The sequence below is a fragment of the Salvelinus namaycush genome, chromosome 15 (genome assembly GCF_016432855.1).
Source record: "Salvelinus namaycush isolate Seneca chromosome 15, SaNama_1.0, whole genome shotgun sequence".
Classification (NCBI taxonomy): Eukaryota; Metazoa; Chordata; class Actinopteri; order Salmoniformes; family Salmonidae; genus Salvelinus; species Salvelinus namaycush.
In genome coordinates, this window is record NC_052321.1 from 22,488,033 (window position 1) to 22,513,435 (window position 25,403).

The 25,403-nt window shown below is 43.4% G+C and overlaps 2 protein-coding genes across 3 annotated transcripts; both read left to right on the forward strand.

Moving 5' to 3' along the window:
* The first annotated feature begins 18 nt into the window (after nt 1-18).
* Nucleotides 19-12,089, forward strand: noxred1 (NADP-dependent oxidoreductase domain containing 1). Of its 2 annotated transcripts, XM_039009508.1 has the most exons (7): nt 19-193; nt 317-487; nt 10,553-10,749; nt 10,838-11,018; nt 11,181-11,335; nt 11,448-11,646; nt 11,840-12,089. In XM_039009508.1, exons 2-7 carry the CDS (start codon nt 327-329, stop codon nt 12,054-12,056), a joined length of 1,110 nt encoding a protein of 369 aa, XP_038865436.1. In that variant the 5' UTR covers nt 19-193; nt 317-326; the 3' UTR covers nt 12,057-12,089. The 2 variants fall into 2 exon arrangements, with proteins under 2 accessions (XP_038865436.1, XP_038865438.1); XM_039009510.1 differs by lacking the exons at nt 19-193; nt 317-487 and having other exon boundaries at nt 10,449-10,749.
* Nucleotides 12,090-12,507: 418 nt separating this feature from the next.
* Nucleotides 12,508-16,417, forward strand: LOC120060310 (protein TMED8-like). The gene is made up of 6 exons (XM_039009511.1): nt 12,508-12,639; nt 13,668-13,779; nt 14,010-14,109; nt 14,214-14,310; nt 14,547-14,840; nt 15,010-16,417. Exons 2-6 carry the CDS (start codon nt 13,670-13,672, stop codon nt 15,225-15,227), a joined length of 819 nt encoding a protein of 272 aa, XP_038865439.1. The 5' UTR covers nt 12,508-12,639; nt 13,668-13,669; the 3' UTR covers nt 15,228-16,417.
* The last annotated feature ends 8,986 nt before the right edge of the window (nt 16,418-25,403 follow it).

A 25,403-nucleotide genomic window follows, 5' to 3' on the forward strand; every position in this document is an offset into this window, starting at 1 on the left:
ATGGACACATTTCACATAATTGTCACTATACTTTTCCCTAAATCCGCTTGTGCTGTCTGCTACTTAGTCTTAAATATCATGCCCATGTTTGCAATATTGTTTGTAGGCATCAGGGGAGGCAACAAAAAAAAGGACACACCCACAGGTTGGTTACCATAGAAATAGTTGGGAAGCAACAAACCGGACAGAGTTGGTAAGTTTGTTGCACTCGCATATCGTTCTGTAAATAATGATACAATATTGTAACATTACACTGTCATGTCATACAATGTGTCGAGTAAACACTGAAACATTGATTTTATCCTCCACTCTGCAGAACTTTTCAGATGATGTTCGACTTCACTGTAAATCTTAACAGCCTTGGCTTCGAGTGTGGATTAAGTGAATATGAAAAAGAATTCATATTCCTTCGTGCACGCGCTACTGGATTGACTGTATGTGGATGTGTACATGCAGCATTCTTATGCAAACTTGCGTATTCATTGAGGTATGCTTGGAAACTCACAACATCCCACACAATACAGTACAACACTCTAGGCCAGTGGTCACCAACCTTGTCTGAGTCAAGATCACCTTCGCAGTCAAAAAGCATGCTGAGCTCTACTGCTCAGATTATTATTTATTTTTTTACATTAACCTCACACAAACAGTTTTGTAAGAATGAGGTTTGGGTAGTAGGCCTAATACATTATCACAGCATATTGGCTATATGATTGGCCTGCCAATATTGTTAATCAGACCATATTATATTTCAAAACGGGAGCTTTGATACCAAAATAATTAAGTTTAGCACAGTGAGGCACTGTGAAGCGTGAATTGAAATAATTTGCTTTTTTATTTTACTGGACTTATGGTACCTGCATCTGATGGTCAACGACATCAAATCACGACGTCGGTGATCTTCAGGTCGAAAAGTCGGAGCTCTAGAAAGATGCCCGAGTGTCCGACTTGGAATTCCGAGTTGGATGACCGTTCAAAACGATTTTTCCCAACCGCCTCTCACCGTCCCTGGTCTCTCCTTTCCTCCGGTGAGACTGACCAGAGAGAGAGGACACCGTCTTCCACCTGATGGCGAAACTCGAGTCGCACCGCATCTGCCTCATGCACAAATTAATGTTGTTCCTATGACGAGAGAAAGTTAAATATTCCTTAATATTAAAATCGACACGACGAGCTGCTAATAATAATAAAACGCAGGGCTATCGAAACTTAGCTATTCAATCATTACAGCTGCAGCCCGAGCGGAAGTACGGAGAAGGGCGTTTTGTAACAGTGTTGAATAAAAAAATGAACTCACTCATAAAAACAGCAGCTCTTTGCTGTATTCGTTGACAGTCTCTCTGTGGTCATGGTTTTAAAAGTTATTAAATCTTACGTAGGCTAGTAGCCTATTAAACCTCGCTGTGGTCATGGAACCTCTGTAGCCACGGTGATTTGAGCTATCCGATTGGGCAGAGCATAGATGCACTCAATTTAGTCACAGATTTACCGGTCTGTCGGGTAGGTGGAGTTTGTTTCATGGGAACACTTTTCTACCCGGTGCGCAGGACTTTTGAATCAAGTGCACCTACCATTACAGCGCAACACGATTTTTAAAAAGGAGCGCAAGCCTTTATCGTTCGTTGGCTTTTCTACAGAAATATTTGGTAATTGACTATGAATGCCTTGAAGATCGACCAGTTGGCGACCACTATGTCTAGGCAATCATTTTGTTAGGCCTACTTAAAAAATAATTATATATTATATACACAGTTGAAGTCGGAAGTTTACATACACTTAGGTTGGAGTCATTAAAACTCGTTTTTCAACCACTCTACAGATTTCTTGTTACCAAACTATAGTTTTGGCAAGTCGGTTAGGACATCTACTTTGTGCATGACACAAGTCATTTTTCCAACAATTGTTGACAGACAGATTATTTCGCTTATAATTCACTGTATCACAATTCCAGTGGGTCAGAAGATTACATACACTAAGTTAACTGTGCCTTTAAACAGCTTGTAAATTTCCCGAAAATGATGTCATAGCTTTAGAAGCTTCTGATAGACTAATTGACATCATTTGAGTCAATTGGAGGTGTACCTGTGGATGTATTTCAAGGCCTACCTTCAAACTCAGTGCCTCTTTGCTTGACATCATGGGAAAATCAAAAGAAATCAGCCAAGACCTCAGAAAAAAAATTGTAGACCTCCACAAGTCTGGTTCATCCTTGGGAGCAATTTCCAAACGCATGAAGGTACCACGCTCATCTGTACAAACAATAGTATGCAAATATAAACACCATTGAACCACGCAGCCGTCATACCGCTCAGGAAGGAGACGCGTTCTGTCTCCTAGAGATAAACGTACTTTGGTGTGAAAAGTGCAAATCAATCCCAGAACAACAGCAAAGGAACTTGTGAAGATGCTGGAGGAAACAGGCACAAAAATATCTCTATCATCAGTAAAACGAGTCCTATATCGACATAACCTGAAAGGCCGCACAGCAAGGAAGAAGCCACTGCTCCAAAGCCGCCATAAAAAAAGCCAGACTACGGTTTGCAACTGCACATGGGGACAAAGACCATACTTTTTGGAGAAATATCCTCTGGTCTGATGAAACAAAAATAGAAGTGTTTGGCCATAAAGACCATCGTTATGTTTGGAGGAAAAAGAGGGACGCTTGCAAGCCGAAGAACACCATCCCAACCGTGAAGCACGGGGATGGCAGCATCATGTTGTGGGGGTGCTTTGCTGCAGGAGTGACTGGTGCACTTCACAAAATAGATGGCATCATGAGGATGGAAAATTATGTGGATATATTGAAGCAACATCTCAAGACATCAGTCAGGAAGTTGAAGCTTGGTCCTAAATGGGTTTTCCAAATGGACACTGACCCCAAGCATACTTCCAAAGTTGTGGCAAAATGGCTTAAGGCCAACAAAGTCAAGGTATTGGAGTGGCCATCACAAAGCCCTGATCTCAATCCCATAGAAAATTTGTTGGCAGAACTGAAAAAGCGTGTGCGAGCAAGGCGGCCTACAAACCTGGCTCAGTTACTTTTATTTTATTTATTTCACCTTTATTTAACCAGGTAGGCAAGTTGAGAACAAGTTCTCATTTACAATTGCGACCTGGCCAAGATAAAGCAAAGCAGTTCGACACAAACAACAACACAGAGTTACACATGGAGTAAAACTGTAACGGGTGTCTAGTTCTTCCTCCTCCTCGGACGAGGAGAGGAGAGAAGGATCGGAGGACCAAAATGCAGCGGGTTGTGAATACATAATGATTTAATTACAGACGAAGACGAAACATGAACACTTGAAATGATTACAAAATAACAAAACGAAAACGTAGACAGACCTGAACTATGAGAACTTACATGTAACACGAAGAACGCACGAACAGGTACAGACTACAACGAACGAACGAACAAACCGAAACAGTCCCGTGTGGTGCATAGACACAGACACGGAAGACAATCACCCACAAACAAACAGTGTGAACAGCCAACCTATATATGATTCTCAATCAGAGGAAAAGTCAAACACCTGTCTCTGATTGAGAACCATATAAGGCTAATTACCAACCACCTAAACATAGAAACACAAAACATAGAATGCCCACCCCAACTCACGCCCTGACCAACTAAACACATACAAAAATAACATAAAACAGGTCAGGAACGTGACAGAACCCCCCCCTCAAGGTGCGAACTCCGGACGCACCACCAAAAGTCTAGGGGAGGGTCTGGGTGGGCATCTGTCCATGGTGGTGGCTCAGGCTCTGGGCGTGGTTCCCATCCCACCATAATAAATCCCCGCTTCTTTATCCACCTCACAATGACCACCCTCCAAATAACCCCACCTAAATTAAGGGGCATCACCAGGATAAGGAGCAGCACCGGAATGAGGGGCAACACCGGAATGAGGGGCAACACCAGAATGAGGGGCAACACCAGACTGAGGGGCAACACCAGAATGACTGGCGGATCCTGGCTGGCTGGCTCTGGCGGATCCTGGCTGGCTGGCTCTGGCGGATCCTGGCTGGATGACGGCTCTGGCGGATCCTGGCTGGATGACGGCTCTGGCTGGTCATGGCTGGATGACGGCTCTGGCTGGTCATGGCTGGATGACGGCTCTGGCTGGTCATGGCTGGATGACGGCTCTGGCTGGTCATGGCTGGATGACGGCTCTGGCTGGTCATGGCTGGATGACGGCTCTGGCTGGTCATGGCTGGATGACGGCTCTGGCTGGTCATGGCTGGATGACGGCTCTGGCTGGTCATGGCTGGATGACGGCTCTGGCTGGTCATGGCTGGCTGACGGCTCTGGCTGGTCATGGCTCGCTGACGGCTCTGGCTGGTCATGGCTCGCTGACGGCTCTGGCTGGTCATGGCTCGCTGACGGCTCTGGCTGGTCATGGCTCGCTGACGGCTCTGGCTGGTCATGGCTCGCTGACGGCTCTGGCTGATCCTGTCTGGCGGAAGGCTCTGGCTGATCCTGTCTGGCGGAAGGCTCTGGCTGATCCTGTCTGGCGGAAAGCTCTGGCTGATCCTGTCTGGCGGAAGGCTCTAGCGGCTCCTGTCTGGCGGACGGCTCTGAAGGCTCATGGCAGACGGGCGGCTTTGCAGGCTCAGTACAGACGGGCGGCTTTGAAGGCTCAGTACAGACGGGCAGTTCATGCGGCACTTGGCCGACGGACAGTTCAGACGTCGTTGGGCCGACGGACAGTTCAGACGGCGTTGGGCAGACGGACAGTTCAGACGGCGTTGGGCAGACGGGCAGTTCAGGTGCCGTTGGGCAGACGGGCAGTTCAGGCGCCGTTAGGCAGACGGGCAGTTCAGGCGCCGTTAGGCAGACGGGCAGTTCAGGCGCCGTTGGGCAGACGGGCAGTTCAGGCGCCGTTGGGCAGACGGCAGACTCTGGCCGGCTGAGACGCACTGTAGGCCTGGGGCGTGGTGCCGGAACTGGAGGTACCGGGCTAAAGCTACGCACCTTCAGGCTAGTGCGGGGAACAACAACAGGGCACACTGGACTCTCAAAACGTACTATAGGCCTGGTGCGTGGTACCGGGCTGAGGGCACGCACATCAGGGCGAGTACGGGGAGAAGGAACAGTGCGTACAGGGCTCTGGAGACGCACATGAGGCTTGGTGCGTGGTGCCGGAACTGGTGGTACCGGACTGGAGACACGCACCTCAAGGCTAGTGCGGGGAGCGGGAACAGGACACACTGAGTTCTCAAAGCACACTATAGGACTGGTGCGTGGTACCGGGACTGGTGGTACCGGGCTGAGGGCACGCAGCTCAGAACGAGTGCGGGGAGAAAGATCAGTGCGTACAGGGCTCTGGATACGCACATGAGGCTTGGTGCGTGGTGCCGGAACTGGAGGCACTGGGCTGGATACACACACCACAGGGAGAGTGCGTGGAGGAGGAACTGGTGGTACTGGCCTGGAGCGGGGAGGTGGCGCCGGAAATACCGGACCGTGCAGGCGTACTGGCTCCCTTGAGCACTGAGCCTGCCCAACCTTACCTGGTTGTATGCTCCCCGTCGCCCGACCAGTGCGGGGAGGTGGAATAACCCGCACCGGGCTATGTAGGCGAACCGGGGACACCATGCGCAAGGCTGGTGCCATGTAAGCCGGCCCGAGGAGACGTACTGGTGGCCAGATATGTAGGGCCGGCTTCATGACATCCGGCTCAATACTCAATCTGGCCCGGCCGATACGAGGAGCTGGTATGTACCGCACCGGGCTGTGCACACGTACAGGAGAAACCATGCGCTCTATTGCGTAACATGGTGTCTGCCCGTACTCTCGCTCTCCACGGTAAGTACAGGGAGTGGGCGCAGGTCTCCTACCTGACTTCGCCACTCTCCCTTCTAGCCCCCCCCCAAGAAATTTTTGGGGTTTACTCACAGGCTTTTCGGGCTTCCAGCCACGTCTCCTTGCTGCCTCCTCAAACCACCGCTCCTGGGCTTTAGCTGCCTCCCTCTCTTCCTGAGAGCGGCGATTCTCTCCTGCCTTAGCCCAGGGTCCTTCTCCATTCAATATCTGCTCCCAAGTCCACGAGTCCTGGTTTCGCTGTTGAGCTCTCCCCCGCCGCTTGGTCCTAGGTTGGTGGGTGATTCTGTAACGGGTGTCTAGTTCTTCCTCCTCCTCGGACGAGGAGAGGAGAGAAGGATCGGAGGACCAAAATGCAGCGGGTTGTGAATACATAATGATTTAATTACAGACGAAGACGAAACATGAAGAACACTTGAAATGATTACAAAATAACAAAACGAAAACGTAGACAGACCTGAACTATGAGAACTTACATGTAACACGAAGAACGCACGAACAGGTACAGACTACAACAAACGAACGAACAAACCGAAACAGTCCCGTGTGGTGCATAGACACAGACACGGAAGACAATCACCCACAAACAAACAGTGTGAACAGCCAACCTATATATGATTCTCAATCAGAGGAAAAGTCAAACACCTGTCTCTGATTGAGAACCATATAAGGCTAATTACCAACCACCTAAACATAGAAACACAAAACATAGAATGCCCACCCCAACTCACGCCCTGACCAACTAAACACATACAAAAATAACATAAAACAGGTCAGGAACGTGACAAAAACAAACATACAGTCAATAATACAGTAGAAAAATAAGTCTATATACAATGTGAGCAAATGAGGTGAGATAAGGGAGGTAAAGGCAAAAAAAAAGGCCATGGTGGCGAAGTAAATACAATATAGCAAGTAAAACACTGGAATGGTAGATTTGCAGTGGAACAATGTGCAAAGTAGAGATAGAAATAATGGGGTGCAAAGGAGCAAAATAAATAAATACAGTAGGGGGAGAGGTAGTTGTTTGGGCTACATTATAGATGGGCTATGTACAGGTGCAGTAATCTGTGAGCTGCTCTGACAGCTGGTGCTTAAAGCTAGTTACACCAGCTCTGTCAGAGGGAATATGACAACATTTATCCAACTTACTGTGGGAAGCTTGTGGAAGGCTACTCAAAACGTTTGACCCAAGTTAAACAATTTAAAGGCAATGCTACCAAATACTAATTGAGTGTATGTAAACTTCTGACCCACTGGGAATGTGATGAAAGAAATTAAAGCTGAAAGAAATAATTCTACTATTATTCTGACATCTCACATTCTTAAAATAGTGGTGATCCTAACTGACCTAAGACAGGACATTTTTACTTGGATTACATGTCAGGAATTGTGACAAACTGAGTTTAAATGTATTTGGCTAAGGTGTATGTAAACTTCCGACTTGTGTATATATATATACAGTATATCACAAAAGTGAGTACACCCCTCACATTTTTGTAAATATTTGAGTATATCTTTTCATGTGACAACACTGAAGAAATGACACTTTGCTACACTGTAAAGTAGTGAGTGTACAGCTCGTATAACAGTGTAAATTTGCTGTCCCCTCAAAATAACTCAACACACAGCCATTAATGTCTAAACCGCTGGCAACAAAAGTGAGTACACCCCTAAGTGAAAATGTCCAAATTGGGCCCAAAGTGTCAATATTTTGTGTGGCCACCATCATTTTCCAGCACTGCCTTAACCCTCTTGGGCATGGAGTTCACCAGAGCTTCACAGGTTGCCACTGGAGTCCTCTTCCACTCCTCCATGACGACATCATGGAGCTGGTGGATGTTAGAGACCTTGCACTCCTCCACCTTCCGTTTGAGGATGACCCACAGATGCTCAATAGGGTTTAGGTCTGGAGACATGTTTGGCCAGTCCATCACCTTTACCCTCAGCTTCTTTAGCAAGGCAGTGGTTGTCTTGGAGGTGTGTTTGGGGTCGTTATCATGTTGGAATACTGCCCTGCGGCCCAGTCTCCGAAAGGAGGGGATCATGCTCTGCTTCTGTATGTCACAGTACATGTTGGCATTCATGGTTCCCTCAATGAACTGTAGCTCCCCAGTGCCGGCAGCACTCATGCAGCCCCAGACCATGACACTCCCACCACCATGCTTGACTGTAGGCAAGACACACTTGTCTTTGTACTCCTCACCTGGTTGCCGCCACACACGCTTGACACCATCTGAACCAAATAAGTTTATCTTGGTTTCATCAGACCACAGGACATGGTTCCAGTAATCCATGTCCTTAGTCTGCTTGTCTTCAGCAAACTGTTTGCGGGCTTTCTTGTGCATCATCTTTAGAAGAGGCTTCCTTCTGGGACGACAGCCATGCAGACCAATTTGATGCAGTATACGGTGTATGGTCTGAGCACTGACAGGCTGACCCCCCACCCCTTCAACCTCTGCAGCAATGCTGGCAGCACTCATACGTCTATTTCCCAAAGACAACCTCTGGATATGACGCTGAGCACGTGCACTCAACTTCTTTGGTCGACCATGGCGAGGCCTGTTCTGAGTGGAACCTGTCCAGTTAAACCGCTGTATGGTCTTGGCCACCGTGCTGCAGCTCAGTTTCAGGGTCTTGGCAATCTTCTTATAGCCCAGGCCATCTTTATGTAGAGCAACAATTCTTTTTTTCAGATCCTCAGAGAGTTCTTTGCCATGAGGTGCCATGTTGAACTTCCAGTGACCAGTCAGTATGAGGGAGTGTGAGAGCGATGACACCAAATTTAACACACCTGCTCCCCATTCACACCTGAGACCTTGTAACACTAACAAGTCACATGACACCGGGGAGGGAAAATGGCTAATTGGGCCCAATTTGGACATTTTCACTTAGGGGTGTACTCACTTTTGTTGCCAGCGGTTTAGACATTAATGGCTGTGTGTCGAGTTATTTTGAGGGGACAGCAAATTTACACTGTTATACAAGCTGTACACTCACTACTTTACAGTGTAGCAAAGTGTCATTTCTTCAGTGTTGTCACATGAAAAGATATACTCAAATATTTACAAAAATGTGAGGGGTGTACTCACTTTTGTGATATACTGTATATATACACAGTACCAGTCAAAAGTTTGGACACCTACTCATTCAAGTTTTTTATTTTTATTTAAATGTTAAAAAAAATTCTACATTGTAGAATAATAGTGAACACAAACTATGAAACTATGTAACCAAAAAAGTGTTAAACCAATTAAAATATATTTATATTTGAGATTCTTCAAATAGCCAGCCATTGCCTTGATGACAGCTTTGCACACTCTTGGTGTTCTCAACCAGCTTCATGAGGTAGTCACCTGGAATGCATTTCAATTAACAAGTGTGCCTTGTTAAAAATTCATTTTGTGGAATTTATTTCCTTAATGTGTTTTGAGCCAATCAGTTGTATTGTGACAAGGTAGGTGTGGTATAAAGAAGATAGCCCTATTTGGTAAAAGACCAAGTCCATATTATGGCAAGAACACCTCAAATAAGCAAAGAGAAATGACAGTCCATCATTACTTTAAGACATGAAGGTCAGTCAATCTGGAAAATTTCAAGAACTTTTAAAGTTTCTTCAAGTGCAGTCACAAAAACCATCAAGCGCTATGATGAAACTGGCTCTCATGAAGACTAAAAGAGCCAGTTACCTCTACTGCAGAGGATAAGTTCATTAGAGTTACCAGCCTCAGAAATTGCAGCCCAAATAAATGCTTCACAGAGTTCAAGTAATAGACACATCTCAACATCAACTGTTCAGAGGAGACCGCGTGAATCAGGTCTTCATGGTCGAATGTTGCAAATAAACCACTACTAAAGGACACCAATAATAAGAAGAGACTTGCTTGGGCCAAGAAACACGAGCAATGGACATTAGACCAGTGGAAATCTGTCCTTTGGTCTGATGAGTCCAAATTGGAGATTTTTGATTCCAACCGCTGTGTGTTCGTGAGAGACAGAGTAGGTGAACGGATGATCTCCACATGTGTGGTTCCCACCATAAAGCATAGAGGAAGAGGTGTGATGTTGTGGTGGTGCTTTGTTGGTGACACTGTGATTTATTTAGAATTCAAGGCACACTTAACCAGCATGGCTACCACAGAATTCTGCAGCGATACGCCATCCCATCTGGTTTGCATTTAGTGCCACTATCATTTGTTTTTCAACAGGATAATGACCCAACACACCTCCATGCTATGTAAGGGCTATTTGTCCAAGAAGGAGGGTGATGAGTGCTGCATCAGATGACCTGGCATCCACAATCACCCGACCTCAACCCAATTGAGATGGTTTGGGATGAGTTGGACTGCAGAGTGTAGGAAAAGCAGCCAACAAGTGCTCAGAATATGTGGGAACTCCTTCAAGACTGTTGGAAAAGCATTCTTCATGAAGCTGGTTGAAAGAATGCGAAGAGTTTGTAAAGCTGTCATCAAGACAAAGGGTGGCTACTTTGAAAAATCTCAAATCTAAAATATATTATGATTTGTTTAACACTTTTTTGGTTACTACTTGATTCCATATGTGTAATTTCATAGTTTTGATGTCTTCACTATTATTCTGCAATGTAGAAAATAGTAAAAAATAAAGAAAAACCTTTGAATGAGTAGGTGTGTTCAAACTTTTGTCTGGTACTGTATATATGAGATAGTCTAACAGTAAAATCCATTTTCTTTTTTGTTGAGAAAGCATTGGCCTACCAAGACAGATTGAAGATATAGATATGGTTTTACTGCCATCAAATGTATCTAAAAAAGGAAAAGGTCTGACTGTTGGTGTGCTTGGAGGGGGACACATTGGAAAACAGCTGGTCCAAGTGCTTCTTGAAAAGAATGGCCTAAAACCGTCACAAATCAACATTTCCTCAAGGAGGCCTGAAACTCTAGGTAATTGAAAAATGAAAGGAACAAATGGCATGAACTACAAATATAACAATGTATTGAATGTAATATATTTTCATCTTGTAAATAACAGAGGAATTTGTGAAGAGGGGTATCATGTGTTACTTTGACAACCAGCGATTGGTGGCCTGGGCAGATGTGCTGTTCCTCTGTTGTCTTCCCTCTCACCTACCCAAGGTGTGTGCAGAGCTCCAATTCCACCTACCAAAGCACTGCCTGGTGTACAGCTTCCTCTCTGCCGTACCTTTAAACAGGTAAAAACAAATTTAAAAAATCCCCAAAACCCTTGTGTTATTGGCAAGAAATATTACCTGCTATTCAAATCATTGTCCCCAAAAAATTTCCTCAAAAACTCATATCTTTGTATAACTCCATCAACACCCGCTGGATTTTATATTATGTTGTGTTTTTTAAAGATTGGCACAGCTTCTTGGTCACAGCTTCATTCTCAAACCACAGTATGAGTTTGTGGCTTGTGACTCTGTCAACATGTGGCTTTTCCGAGGTCATGTGACCGCGGCGTTGAAAGACCCAGAAGTAATAGATGCATCCTGTCCTCTTGCCATGAGAGGTAGGTAATTCTTGGTGTGAACACTTACTGCATATTTACTGTACGAAATGTAAATGTCTGATGGTATTTTGAGACATACAAGATAAGATATCTGATACATTTTCATATTTAGGTGGGCTCTGTCTGGATCCAAAGTGGCTGTTTGGGTTGTTGTACAGTCTCTTGAACATGTGCACTGCGGCAAATGTGGGATCCACTGAAGCTCTTGGGCTGATCAATGAGCTGTTCCAGTTAAAAGGTCCAGGCACTGTGGCATTCATCCTGAATAATTTTGTCAATTCCTCCTATGCATCTTCCCTGACACCAGATGAGTGAGTTTTCATTTTGCACACATTTTGTACAAAGGGTTTTTCTTATGAGAAAAGTTAACTTACATATTTAATGTAACCTGTGTTGAAACTCAAACACACAGGAATAGAAAGACAAACATATACTTTTTTTAAACACAAATGAATGATTAGGCTAACTAACCATACTTTTTAATTTGTCTCCCATGTTGTCAAGGTCTTTCCCCTGGATTAATTTAGTTGATGTTCAGTCTAAGGAGACACCATTATCATGCTTCATATCAAGAAATAACAGTATGCAGGGTTGTCTCTCTGCTCTATACAATTCAGTAATGGTGGATCCACTGAAGGGAAAGAAAGAGACTGGAAAACCGAAAGATGGAACTCTGTCTGTCATAACACCAAGTCATTGTAAAAAATCTGATTTTGTGTGATGTTGATTTACTCTCAAACTGTAACAGAATAAAATAAAGGGATTGAGTATATATTTTTTATCAGATCAATTAATGTACCCTTCAAAATGTATAACAATCTCAGGTTATCATCAGGGCATAGGAATAAGGATGGGGACCATCCACATATCTATCTATCCATCCATCATCAACCAACACCAGGGATTAATTTCTCCACTGCTTTATTCAGTGTTCATCATCATAATCATCAAGCAGTAGACCTAGTTGACGTGGCTTGGTCTGGACACGAAATGATTAAGTTTTCCCCTCAACAAAATCTTAGTATTTTCCCTGAGTGTAATTAACATTTTGACTGTCAGTCACGGTAATATTACTGTAGCCGCAGGTGCGATGTTAATCACATGATGTTAATCATGTGATTAACATCGTCAAATTCCGCTAACACTCGTTAAATTACGGAAGTACCAAAATCTGTTATTTTCCCTACGGGGATTTTTCTGCGCAGTCTGAACGGAGTTGACATAACGTTAGCTACATTTCCGGAGAAAACCTTGAAACTAACCAAGCAGGAATCCAACAAATCATTATCACATGATTATCTGAGGTAGGTTTTTTGTTTATTTATTAAAAACTTGTTGACAAGTGACAATGTGTCAAAGAATGTCAGAAGATCATCCGACCAGCTAGCTAGCAATTTTCAAGAAAGCTATACTAGCTAGCTAGCATACGTCCAGCTCAGCAGGGTGCAGACATTGCTCCGCAGCTTGCAACTAGCAACCAAATTGGTTACAAATGTTGAAATTATGTGACCAAACAGATAGCTAGCAATGTAACTTTGTAACCGCGCGCGCATCAGTCGGATTTTGACGTTAGCTAGGCAGCATCGTATTAGTGGAAACCGTTCTCAGGGCAGACCTGGTTGTAGCTATATGTTCCGAGTCGCGTCGGGGACAATTTTAGCTAACGCTTTTCCTAACCTTAACCTAATTATCATAACCTGCTGTGTATGTTATCCTGTTACGAAAAGTCACTTCTGTTGGTCAAAACCGGCAGACACGCCCAGAGAACAGTCTTGGTTTCCAATGCTATACAGCATTTTTTTTGTGTGTTTCATTCTGTATTTGTTTTTCTTTGATGCATGAACTGAATGCCTTCCAGACATTCTCCTCTAATATGATGGTAACCTGCATTTTAGTGCTGAAGACAGGTATGTGCAATAGGGAGGAGGGAATACAGTACGCGATTTAGGGTGCTTTCCTAAATTCTATGTGGAGTGCAAGGGTGGGATCAATGTGCCCTCCGCGTTCGCAAATTAACTGGCTAGCTTGCTAGCTACTTCCAGACACAGATGAGAGAACACATCACTCAGACCATTTTACTCGCCCTAGCAGAGCTGGTTATTCAGAGCGTTGGTGACTGTAACTGCTGCTGGAAACATTTTAATGACGCATTTTTTTTTGCCGATGTTTACTGACACCGGACATATTCAACGGATGTTGAGCGTTTGTAAATTCGTCAGTTATTCTGCGCTCTGGCACACAGACGAGAGCTCTGAAAAGTGAAGATAGCCAGAGTGAATTTACGAACACACCCCTAGAGCGATACTGAAAAGTGTTTATGCATTCATTTTAGCGATGGAGAAATTAGAGGCTACATCGGAGCTTCAATCCAGATTGACAGCGTTGTCCGTTTCCTCTTTCCCTGGGATAACGTCGAAAAACTGGGAGACCAATCCTCTAGACAGGTAACTCACCTGTTGCTGATATACCTACTCTGATATTTAGCTTTTTAGCTACAGTACTTCATTCCTGAAACATGTGACATACCTAAATACAATTTAAATACATTACAAAAATGTTGAATATTTGTAATGCATTTCGAGTCTTTTTTATGTATGCCTCACAAAGCACAATTGTATTGCATGTTGAATTGTGATTAAACGTTTTATTCGAATGGCCATCTGTCTGTGTACAGGCTCCAGAGCACAGATCTCTCAAATAACTCCAACCACCCAATAAGCAACCCTGATATGGATGTAAGAAATGACACAGAGGGGTTCAACCAGCCAGCTGAGGTAAACATCATGTCTGCCTAAAAAATGACATGGCAATGAAATTAATTGGCAATAATGAATATACTGCAAGCACCTACAGACTTGTTGCATGTGTGTGTTTTCAGGTTAATCAGGAGGCTCCTGGTGGGCAGCAGGCCATGGGGGGAGATGTTGAGGAGAACAGCCGAAGTGGGAATAGTCAAAACCCTGGAGAGAGAAAAGGTGACACACTAGTGTTTCACAACTCCTGACACTTAAGATAACTCATATCTTTCATCCATGTTCTGGAGTCTGATGTTTGTATTGCAACTTACTGATAAAATAATAATCATGCTGAAAATGTACATTTGACAAAGCATCTCTAATTGTGTGATACTCCACTATCACACACATTTTGAACACTGCTCAGGTTTGGTTCCCATGTTGTCCTCACATATAGTCTATGGTTGTTGCTCTAGTCCAAATGCCCCCGCTAAAGCCTCCTTCCACGTGGACGTCCATGGCAATGAAGGAGCTTAAGGCCAAGCTGCGACTGGAGAAGGACAGTGTGGTGGCAGTGTACAGAGGAGACATTATGACAGTACATGTGCCAACTGTCCCTGAGGGAAAGCGGGTGTGCTGGGAGTTTGCCACAGATAGCTATGACATAGGCTTTGGAATCTACTTTGACTGGACCCCTGTTACCAGCCGGGCCATCACGGTCCACATCAGCGAATCCAGTGATGATGAAGATGAGGAAGATGAGCTAGAAGGTCAGTAAGCATCTCCTCTTTTGGTTAGAAATTGTTTAGTTACCAACACATTTTTTTATATTTCATAATCTGAAAGTCTTGGCAATGTCTTTTGATGATAACTGATCTCAGATCTGTAATTTATCTAGTTGAGGTTGTTGTCTTGAAGACTATTTGTTGACTCCTGCAGGACCTGTCAACACAGGGGATGTTGAGAAGGGGTCCAAATCATTGGCCAACTCCAACCTAGGGGAAATCTTACCTGTGTATCGTCAGGACAGTCACATGGCAGTGCAAGGTGGCAGTCATGAGTATCCAGGCGAGGGCACTTACCTTCTGAAGTTTGATAACTCCTACTCACTATGGCGAAATAAGACTCTGTACTATAGGGTGTATTACAGTGCCTGAGGATCCAGTCCACTATTGCATATGAATGTATGACTTTGCTTTAAATAATTATGATATCTATTTTTGATTCCATAGAATAATTTAGGGTTAATTATAGGTGCATATATTTTTTATCACAATCAGCTGGTGTTGCTCGCTCTAAGGCTACATTTAAAATCTGAGAGGACCAGAGAATTATGTGTTTTACTTACTTTTTCATGTGTTTTACTGTGTTTATAGAGCAATATTTTATGAAGCTTTTGTGTTTGTGCCATGTTCTGGTGTGTTTAAAAGTTTTGTGCGGTGAGTTAAGGCAAATTGCCCATATTTTCAAGATATATATTCTATATATAGTATAGATTTTATTCAGACACAATTTCAGTGGTGGCAGCAATCAGGGAACACTGATAGAAAGAGGATTTGCTCGGTCAAAAGCATAAACAGGAGAGGTGCTCCATAGAACTGGGAGGTTTTCTTTTTGTGTCTACACATTGTTTGATATCATATAATGTTGGTGTGTACTGTTGGTGTGTACTGTCAATTTTTTGCCAAACATTATTATTTTTTTAAGTCACCTTGAATTGTATAATGATCCCAATGCAGTATCTTAAACAATATTCCTGTACAACAATTCCATTATTTTTCTGCATATTGTGATTGGAATGAGTAATTATGTTAATGAAAGTGTATTGGATGTTTTTCTGAGTCCAATTCTAAAGCAAATGGTTACCGCCTGTCTTATTGACAAAAGGTTATTTTATGTAAAATTGATTCAATATTTACATTGCCAAATCCCTATTTAGTTAGCAGGTTGTCAGGCGATGGGTTGATCTTGGTGGACAATCACATGAGACTATTGTAGATAGAGAAATATTTTGAATGTGTGACTTGGATTGTCCCTTTTTTAGAGTGAAATGTTATGTACCAATCTCTGTAACGGAAGATCATTTTGAGTGTTTCTGTGTTGTGCATATGTGTTGTGTAGCGCTGTATGTACCTAATCATGTTCTAAATTTGATTATAGCCGCCCACACGTAATTTCCAAAAATGTTTGTACCTCATCCGTCTGTGTTGTGCATGTTTCCAAAGATAATGAATTGTGCTGCTAAAATATAAGGCAACTGAAAATAAGTTTCAGCTTTGTATTATACAGTATGTGTTTCTGTTTGTTATAAGTTTTCACAATAAAGAGTCTCATTTGCATTACAGTATGTTACATTTCTACAGCTCTGCCTCATTTGTGTCATGGTACTATGAAGTAGCCAAGTATAGAGAGCTTGGTCTCAGCCAATTAATATATTGATCAAAGCTTTTGGGGTGCGTATGTTTGTTACAGTAATGGCTGGCTTTATGTGAAAGCATTGGTGTATACCTAAGTGCAACAACCCTCTGAACTGAAAGCATATACACTACATGACCAAAAGTATGTGGACACTTCGAACATCTCATTCCAAAATTATCGGCATTAATATGGAGTTGGTCCCCCCCCTTTTGCTGCTATAACAGCCTCCACTCTTCTGTGAAGGCTTTCCACTAGTTGTTGGAACATTGCTGCGGCGACTTGCTTCCATTCAGCCACAAGAGCATTAGTGAGGTTGGGCACTGATTTTGGGTGATTAGGCCTGCTCGCAGTCGGTGTTCCAATTCATCCCAAAGGTGTTCGATTGGGTTGAGTTCATAGCTCTGTGCAGGCCAGTCAAGTTCTTCCATACCAATCTCGCCAAACCATTTCTGTATGGACCTCGCTCCTAAAAACCAATGAGGAGATGGGAGAGGCGGGACTTGTAAGCGCATCAAGCATCACAAATAGAACAAAGTTCTATTTTAGTGCCTGGCTACGCAGATGCTTGTTGACGCGCGTGAGCAGTGTGGGTACAATGATTGAATAACATGTATGTGTACATTTATTTTGCAACGCTCGTGCGAGCGGTGTACATGCTGACCAGACTGTGCGCATGTTGATTTTGTCCACCCACACCAGACACGATAAGGACACGCAGGTTGAAATATCAAAACGAACTCTGAACCAACTATATTAATTTGGGGACAGGTTGAAAAGCATTAAACATTTATGGCAATTTTGCTAGCTAGCTTGCTGCTGCTAGCTAATTTGTCCTGGGATATAAACATTGGGTTGTTATTTTACCTGAAATAAACAAGGTCCTCTACTCTGACAATTAATCCACAGATAATGGTAAACTGAGTGTTTCTAGTAATCTCACTTTCATGCTTCTTCTTTGGACTTTATATGGCGGTTGGCAACTAACTTTGAGGTGCATTACCACTGCCAACTGGAGTGGAGTGTGGACCTAAGTTCATTTTTCAATCACCCACGTGGGTAGAAACTCTTCAAAACCAATGAGGAGATGGGAGAGGCAGGACTTGCAGCGCATCATGTGTCACAAATAGACCCAAGTTCTATTTTAGCGCCTGGCTACCCAGACACTCGTTCAAACGCGCAAGCAGTGGGTGCAATGATTTATGTGTACATTTATTTTGCGACGCGAGCGGTGGTCAGCATGCAGGCATAAGCTACAGACAAACACAATTGCATTTTATCAAAGGCAATTTGAATACACAGAAATACCATGATGAGATCCTGAGGTCCATTCTGAGGCCCATTTTTTTTTTTAAAGGTATCTGTGACCAACGGATGCATATCTGTATTCCCAGTCATGCAAAATCCATAGATTAGGGCCTAATACATTTATTTAAATTGTCTGATTTCCTCATAGGAACTGTGACTCAGTAAAATCTTTCAAATTGTTGCATGTTACTTTTATTTTGTTCAGCATATATTGAAAATGTACAGAATGACAAGCTGGAGACCATACCTCACAAACAGTGAGCAAAATCTTCCCATACACTCCACTCCTCCATTTCTCTGTTGCCTCTTGGACAAGGTCAGCATTCCAATCTCCCTCCCAAGTAATGCACCTTCAAAACAGGCAATATCAATCAATCAATCAAGTTTATTTTATATAGCCCTTCGTACATCAGCTAATATCTCGAAGTGCTGTACAGAAACCCAGCCTAAAACCCCAAACAGCAAGCAATGCAGGTGTAGAAGCAATATAGACCTTATATTCAGTGGCTTGCAAAAGTATTCACCCCCCTTGGAATTTTTCCTATTTTGTTGCCTTACAACCTGGAATTAAAATAGATTTTTGGGGGGTTTGTGTCATTTGATTTACACAATATTTGCAAAATATTTTTTATTGTGAAACAAACAAGGAATAAGACAAAAAAAAACAGAAAACTTGAGCTTGCATAACTCTTCATCGCCCCCAAAGTCAATACTCTGTAGAGCCACCTTTTGCAACAATTACAGCTGCAAGTGTCTTGGGGTATGTCTCTATAAGCTTGGCACATCTAGCCACTGGGATTTTTACCCATTCTTCAAAACTGCTCCAGCTCCTTTAAGTTAAAACTGCTCCAGCTCCTTCAAGTTGGATGGGTTCCAGTGGTGTACAGCTATCTTTAAGTCATACCACAGATTCTCAATTGATTGAGGTCTGGGCTTTGACTAGGCCATTCCAAGACATTTAAATGTTTCCCCTTAAACCATGCTTAGGGTCATTGTCTTGCTGGAAGGTGAACCTCCGTCCCAATCTCAAATCTCTGGAAGACTGAAACAGGTTTCCCTCAAGAATTTCCCTGTATTTAGCGCCATCCATTTCCTTCAATTCTGACCAGTTTCCCAGTCCCTGCTGATGGAAAGCATCGCCACAGCATGATGTTGCCACCACCATACTTCACCTTGGGGATGGTGTTCTCGGGCTGATGAGTTTGTGCCAGACATAACATTTTCCTTGATGATCAAAAAGCTACATTTTAGTCTCATCTGACCAGAGTACCCTCTTCCATATGTTTGGGGGTCTCTGCCTTTTGGGGAACACCAAACTTGTTTGCTTATTTTTTTCTTTAAGCAATGACTTTTTTCTGGCCACTCTTCCGTAAGCACCGCTCTGTGGAGTGTACGGCTTAAAGTGGTCCTATGGACAGATACTCCAATCTCCGCTGTGGAGCTTTGCAGCTCCTTCAGGGTTATCTTTGATCTCTTTGTTTCCTCCCTGATTAATGCCTTCCTTGCCTGGTCCATGAGTTTTGGTGGGCGGCCCTTTCTTGGCAGGTTTGTTGTGGTGCCATATTCTTTACATTTTTTAATAATGGAATTAATGGTGCTCCGTGGGATGTTTAAAGTTTCTGATATTTTTTTATAACCCAACCCTGATCTGTACTTCTCCACAACTTTGTCCCTGACCTGTTTGGAGCACTCCTTGGTCTTCATGGTGCCGCTTGCATGGTGGTGCCCCTTGCTTAGTGGTGTTGCAGACTCTGGGGCCTTTCAGAACAGGTGTATATATACTGAGATCATGTGACACTTAGATTGCTCACAGGTGGACTTTATTTAACTGATTATGTGACTTCTGAAGGTAATTGGTTGCACCAGATCTTATTTAGGGGGTGAATATATATGCACGCACCACTTGCCTGTTTTTTATTTTTTAGAATTTTTTGAAACAAGTTTGTTTTTTCATTTCACTTCACCAATTTGGACTATTTTGTGTATGCCCATTATATGAAATCCACTGTATGGGCATTTTTGCAATTGTTATTAATTAGAATGAATGTAGGTCTAATGTACATTGTTTGGGCAGACAGAGTACCAATCCTCTGTGGCTTCACATCCTGGCTAACCAGAACATCATCTGAGATGGTTGTCTTGTTTGATAAGAACGCCCATTCTTCCAAGACCGAATACCGTGAGTTGTTTGGCAGTGGCAATGGAACATGCGCTAGGTGGCAATGGCGATTGGACCTGCTACAAGAGATACAAATCAAATTTTATTTTATTGGTCACATACACATGATTAGCAGATGTTATTGCGGGTGTGGCGAAGTTCTTGTGCTTCTAGCTCCGACAATGCAGTAATATCTAACAAGTAATATCTAACAAATTACACAACATATACCCAATATACACAAATCTATGTAGGAATGAATTAAGACTATATACACATGGACGAGCGATGTCAGAGCGGAACGGACTAAGATACAGTAGAATAGTATAGAATACAGTATATACATATGAGATGAGTAATGCAAGATATGTAAAGCATTAAGTGAATGAGATACCGTAGAATAGTATAGAAAACAGTATATACATATGAGATGAATAATGCCAGATATGTAAACGTTAAGTGACTAAGATACCGTAGAATAGTATAGAAAACAGTATATACATATGAGATGAGTAATGCAAGATATGCAAACATTATTAAAGTGACTAGTGTTCCATTCCTTAAAGTGGCCAGTTATTTATAGCCTATGCCTATAGGCAGCAGCCTCTAATGTGCTAGTGATGGCTGTTTAACAGTCTGATGGCCTTAATATAGAAGCTGTTTTTCAGTCTATCGGTCCCAGCTTTGATGCACCTGTATTGACGTCGCCTTCTGGATGATAGCAGGGTGAACAGGCAGTGGCTCGGGTGGTTGATGTCCTTGATGATCTTTTTGACCTTCCTGTGACATCGGGTGCTGTAGGTGTCCTGGAGGGCGGGTAGTTTGCTCCCGGTAATGCGTTGCACACTACCCTCTGGAGAGCATTGCGGTTGCGGGCGATGCAGTTGCCGTACCAGGCGGTGATACAGCCCGACAGGATGCTTTCAATTGTGCATCTGGAAAAGTTTGTGAGGGTTTTAAGTGACAAGCCAAATTTCTTTAGCCTCCTGAGGTTGAAGAGGCTCTGTTGCACCTTCTTCACCACACTGTCTGTGTGGGTGGTCCATTTCAGTTTGTCAGTGATGTGTACGCCAAGGAACTTGAAGCTTTCCACCTTCTCCACTGCGGTCCCGTCGATGTAGATTGGGGGGGTGCACCCTCTGCTGTTTCCTGAAGTCCACGATCATCTTCTTTATTTTGTTGACGTTGAGTGAGAGATTGTTTTGCAGGCACCACACTCCCAGAGCCCTCACCTCCTCCCTGTAGGCTGTCTCCTCATCGTTGGTAATCAAGCCTACTACTGTTGTGTCGTCTGCAAACTTGATGATTGAGTTGGAGGCATGCTTGTCCACAAAGTCATGGGTGAACAGGGAGTACAGGAGGGGGCTGAGCACACACCCTTGTGGGGCCTCAGTGTTGAGGATCAGCGGAGTGGAGGTGATGTTTCCTACTTTCACCACCTGGGGGCGGCCCGTCAGGAAGTCCAGGACCCAGTTGCACAGGGCGGGGTTCAGGCCCAGGGCTTCAAGCTTAATGATGATTTTGGAGTGTACTATGGTGTTGAATGCTGGGCTAAAGTCATTAAACAGCGTTCTTACATAGGTATTCCTCTTGTCCAGATGGGATAGCCCAATATAGGACCTCGGATTAATTCAGAGGTCTAATATTGGGTAAGACACCGAAAACATTTCTGCTGTGAACTGCAAGGATAAAGATTGGGAATAATGTTAGCTGAAATTGGGGGTTTGCTGCATGCCCACAAAAAAAATGAAACAACCAAAAACCTGATAGCTACCTGAAAAACTGAAGGGGTGACTCGCAAAAGGACCAGAGGACAAAAAAGGTTTGGCGTCCCATCTTTTATCCACAAAAAAACTCCAGATTGTCCCAATTGCACCAGGCCAAATTCTCTGGCTACAGCTCTGGTGGGCATTCCTGTAGTCAGCATTCCAATTGAATGCTCCCTCAACTTGACACATCTGTGGCATTGTGTTGTGTGACAAAACTGCACATTTTAGAGTGGCCTTTTATTGTCCCCAGCACAAGGTGCACCTGTAATGATCATGCTGTTTAATGCTACACCTGTCAGCTCGATGGATTATCTTGGCAAAGGAGAAATGCTCACTAACAGGGATGTAAACTAATTTGTGCACAACATTTTAGAGAAATAAGCTTTTTGTGCATATGGAACATTTCTGGGATCTTTTCTTTCCGCTCATAAAACATGTTGCATTTATATTTTTGTTCGGTTTTGTTATTGTGACACCCGTCACATTATGAATTAAACACTGACCAGGTACTTCATTCCTCTTGGCAGGTATGTGGAATGATAAAAACAGTACCTACATAATGTACCAGTATCTTCAACTCTTTCCTAAAAAAGAATGAAGCCAGTTTCATCAGCAATACTCAGCTTGTACCAAGAAAACACTCCAGCCCAGTCGAGCACAACAGCCATTTCTCCCATACTCTACTCAACACCTCTGGGAGTCAGAGGGTGAGTTACAGGGGTTCCAAAGGCAGGGGTTTCTACTAGTTTGCTATGGATTTATCTAGACCTGTCACTACTTTTGATTTTCTGTGGCATTTATCCTTATAGGGGTCTACATTGTCAATCAATCAATCAATCAAATGTATTTTTAAAAGCCCTTTTTACATCAGCCGATGTTACAAAGTGCTATACAGAAACCCAGCCTAAAACCTCAAACAGCAAGCAATGCAGATGTAGAAGCACGGTGGCTAGGAAAAACTCCCTAGAAAGGCAGAAACCTAGGAAGAAACCTAGAGAGGAACCAGGCTCTGAGGGGTGGCCAGTCCTCTTCTGGCTGTGCCGGGTGGAGATTATAACAGAACATGGCCAAGATGTTCAAACATTTATAGATGACCAGCAGGGTCAAATGATAATAATCACAGTGGTTGTAGAGGGTGCAACAGGTCAGCACCTCAGGAGTAAATGTCAGTTGGCTTTTCATAGCCGATCATTCAGAGTTGGAGACAGCAGGTGCGGTAGAGAGAGAGAGTCGAAAACAACAGGTCCGGGACAAGGTAGCACATCTGGTGAACAGGTCAGAGTTCAATAGCTGCAGGCAGAACAGTTGAAACTGGAGCAGCAGCACGACCAGGTGGACTGGGGACAGCAAGGAGTCATCAGGTCAGGTAGTCCTGAGGCATGGTCCTAGGGCTCAGGTCCTCCGAGAGAAGAGAGAGCGAGAGAGATTTAGAGGGAGCATACTTAAATTCACACAGGACACCGGATAAGACAGAAGAAATACAGATATAACAGATTGACCCTAGCCCCCCAACACATAAACATAGACCCTAGCCCCCCGACACATAAACTATTGCAGAATAGACAGGAGGGGTCGGCAGACACTGTGGCCCCGTCCGACGATACCCCCGGACAGGGCCAACCAGGCAGGATATAACCCCACCCACTTTGCCAAAGCACAGCCCCCACACCATTAGAGGGATATCTTCAAACCACCAACTTACTACCCTGAGACAAGGCCGAGTATAGCCCACGAAGATCTCCCCCACGGCACGAACCGGAGGGGGGCGTCAACCCGGACAGGAAGATCATGTCAGTGACTCAACCCACTTAAGTGACTCACCCCTCCTAGGGACGGCATGGTAATTAAATGAAACAGGATACTAAAGTGTATGTATGATTCACTCTTTGCAGATTACAACCCCCAACTCCTCACATCAAAGAGACAGCATTTGCTAAGCCTAGCTCAAAGCTGACAAGACAGAAATCAATCTCTTTACCTGAGGGTGCTGCAGCACCCCCTGATAAATCACAATTAAAATATAATTAATATACAGTACCAGTCAAAAGTTTGGACACATCTACTCATTCCAGGGTTTTTCTTTAATTTTACTATTTTCTACATTGTAGAATAATAGTGAAGACATCAAAACTCTGAAATAACACATGGAATCATGTAGTAACCAAAAGTGTTAAAGTGTTAAACAAATCAAAACAAATAAGTGTTAAACAAATCAAAATATATTTTATATTTGAGATTCTTCAAAGTAGCCACCCTTTGCCTTGATGACAGCTTTGCACACTCTTGGCATTCTCTCAACCAGCTTCATGAGGTAGTCACCTGGAATACATTTCAGTAAACCGGTGTGTCTTAAAAGTTAATTTGTGGAATTTCTTTTCTTCTTAATGTGTTTGAGCCAATCCGTTGTGTTGTGACATGGTAGGGGTGGTATACAGAAGATAGCCCTATTTGGTAAAAGAACAAGTCCATATTATGGCAAGAACAGCTCAAATAAGCAAAGAGAAACAACAGTCCATCATTACTTTAGACATTAAGGTCAGTCAATCTGGACAATTTCAAGAACTTTGAAAGTGCAGTCGCAAAAACCATCAAGCGGTATGATGAAACTGGCTCTCATGAGGACCACCACTGGGAGGGAAGACCCAGAGTTACCTCTGCTGCAGAGGATAAGTTCATTAGTTACCAGCCTCTGAAATTGCAGCCCAAATAAATGCTTCACAGAGTTCAAGTAACAGACACATCTCAACATCAACTGTCCAGAGACTGTTTGAATCAGGCCTTCATTGTCAAATTGGTGCAAAGAAACAACTACTAAAGGACACCGATAATAAGAAGAGACTTGCTTGGGCCAAGAAACACGAGCAATGGACATTAGACCGGTGGAAATCTGTTCTTTGGTCTGATGAGTCCAAATTGGAGATTTTTGGTTCCATCCACCGTGTTTTTGTGAGACACAGAGTAGGTGAATGGATGAACTCGACATGTGTGGTTCCCACTGTGATGCATGGAGGAAGAGGTGTGATGGTGTGGGGGTGCTTTGCTGGTGACACTGTCTGATTTATTTAGAATTCAAGGCACACTTAACCAGCATGGCTACCACAGCATTCTGCAGCTATACGCCATCCTATCTGGTTTGCACTTAGTGGGACTATCATTTGTTTTTCAACAGGACGCAGGACACAGGACACATTGGTGAGAAACATCTCTTTTCAACAGCCTCCAGGCTGTGTAAGGGCAATTTGACCAAGAAGGAGAGTGATGGAGTGTTGCATCAGATGACCTGGCCTCCACAATCACCCAACCTCAACCCAATTGAGATGGTTTGGGATGAGTTGGACCACAGAGTGAAGGAAAAGCAGCCAACAAGTGCTCAGCATATGTGGGAACTCCTTCAAGACTGTTGGAAAAGCATTCCAGGTGAAGCTGGTTGAGAGAATGCCAAGAGTGTGCAAAGCTGTCATCATGGCAAAGGGTGGCTACTTTGAAGATTCTAAAATATAAAATATATTTTGATTTGTTTAACACTTTTTGGGTTACTACATGATTCCATATGTGTTATTCTACAGTGTAGAAAATAGTAAAAAATAAAGAAAAACCTGTGAATAAGTAGGTGTCCAATCTTTTGACTAGTACTGTATATAACAAAAAAACAATACAATTAAACAAATCACACCAAATTAGTG

Coding starts and splice junctions, on each gene's coding strand:
- noxred1 (XM_039009508.1), top strand. CDS start 327: ATGATGTTCGACTTCACTGTAAATCTTAACAGCCTTGGCTTCGAGTGT. Junction 10,750..10,837: donor AAGGAGGCCTGAAACTCTAG/GTAATTGAAAAA, acceptor TGTAAATAACAG/AGGAATTTGTGAAGAGGGGT. Junction 11,019..11,180: donor TCTGCCGTACCTTTAAACAG/GTAAAAACAAAT, acceptor TGTTTTTTAAAG/ATTGGCACAGCTTCTTGGTC.
- LOC120060310 (XM_039009511.1), top strand. CDS start 13,670: ATGGAGAAATTAGAGGCTACATCGGAGCTTCAATCCAGATTGACAGCG. Junction 13,780..14,009: donor GAGACCAATCCTCTAGACAG/GTAACTCACCTG, acceptor GTCTGTGTACAG/GCTCCAGAGCACAGATCTCT. Junction 14,110..14,213: donor GGTTCAACCAGCCAGCTGAG/GTAAACATCATG, acceptor GTGTGTTTTCAG/GTTAATCAGGAGGCTCCTGG.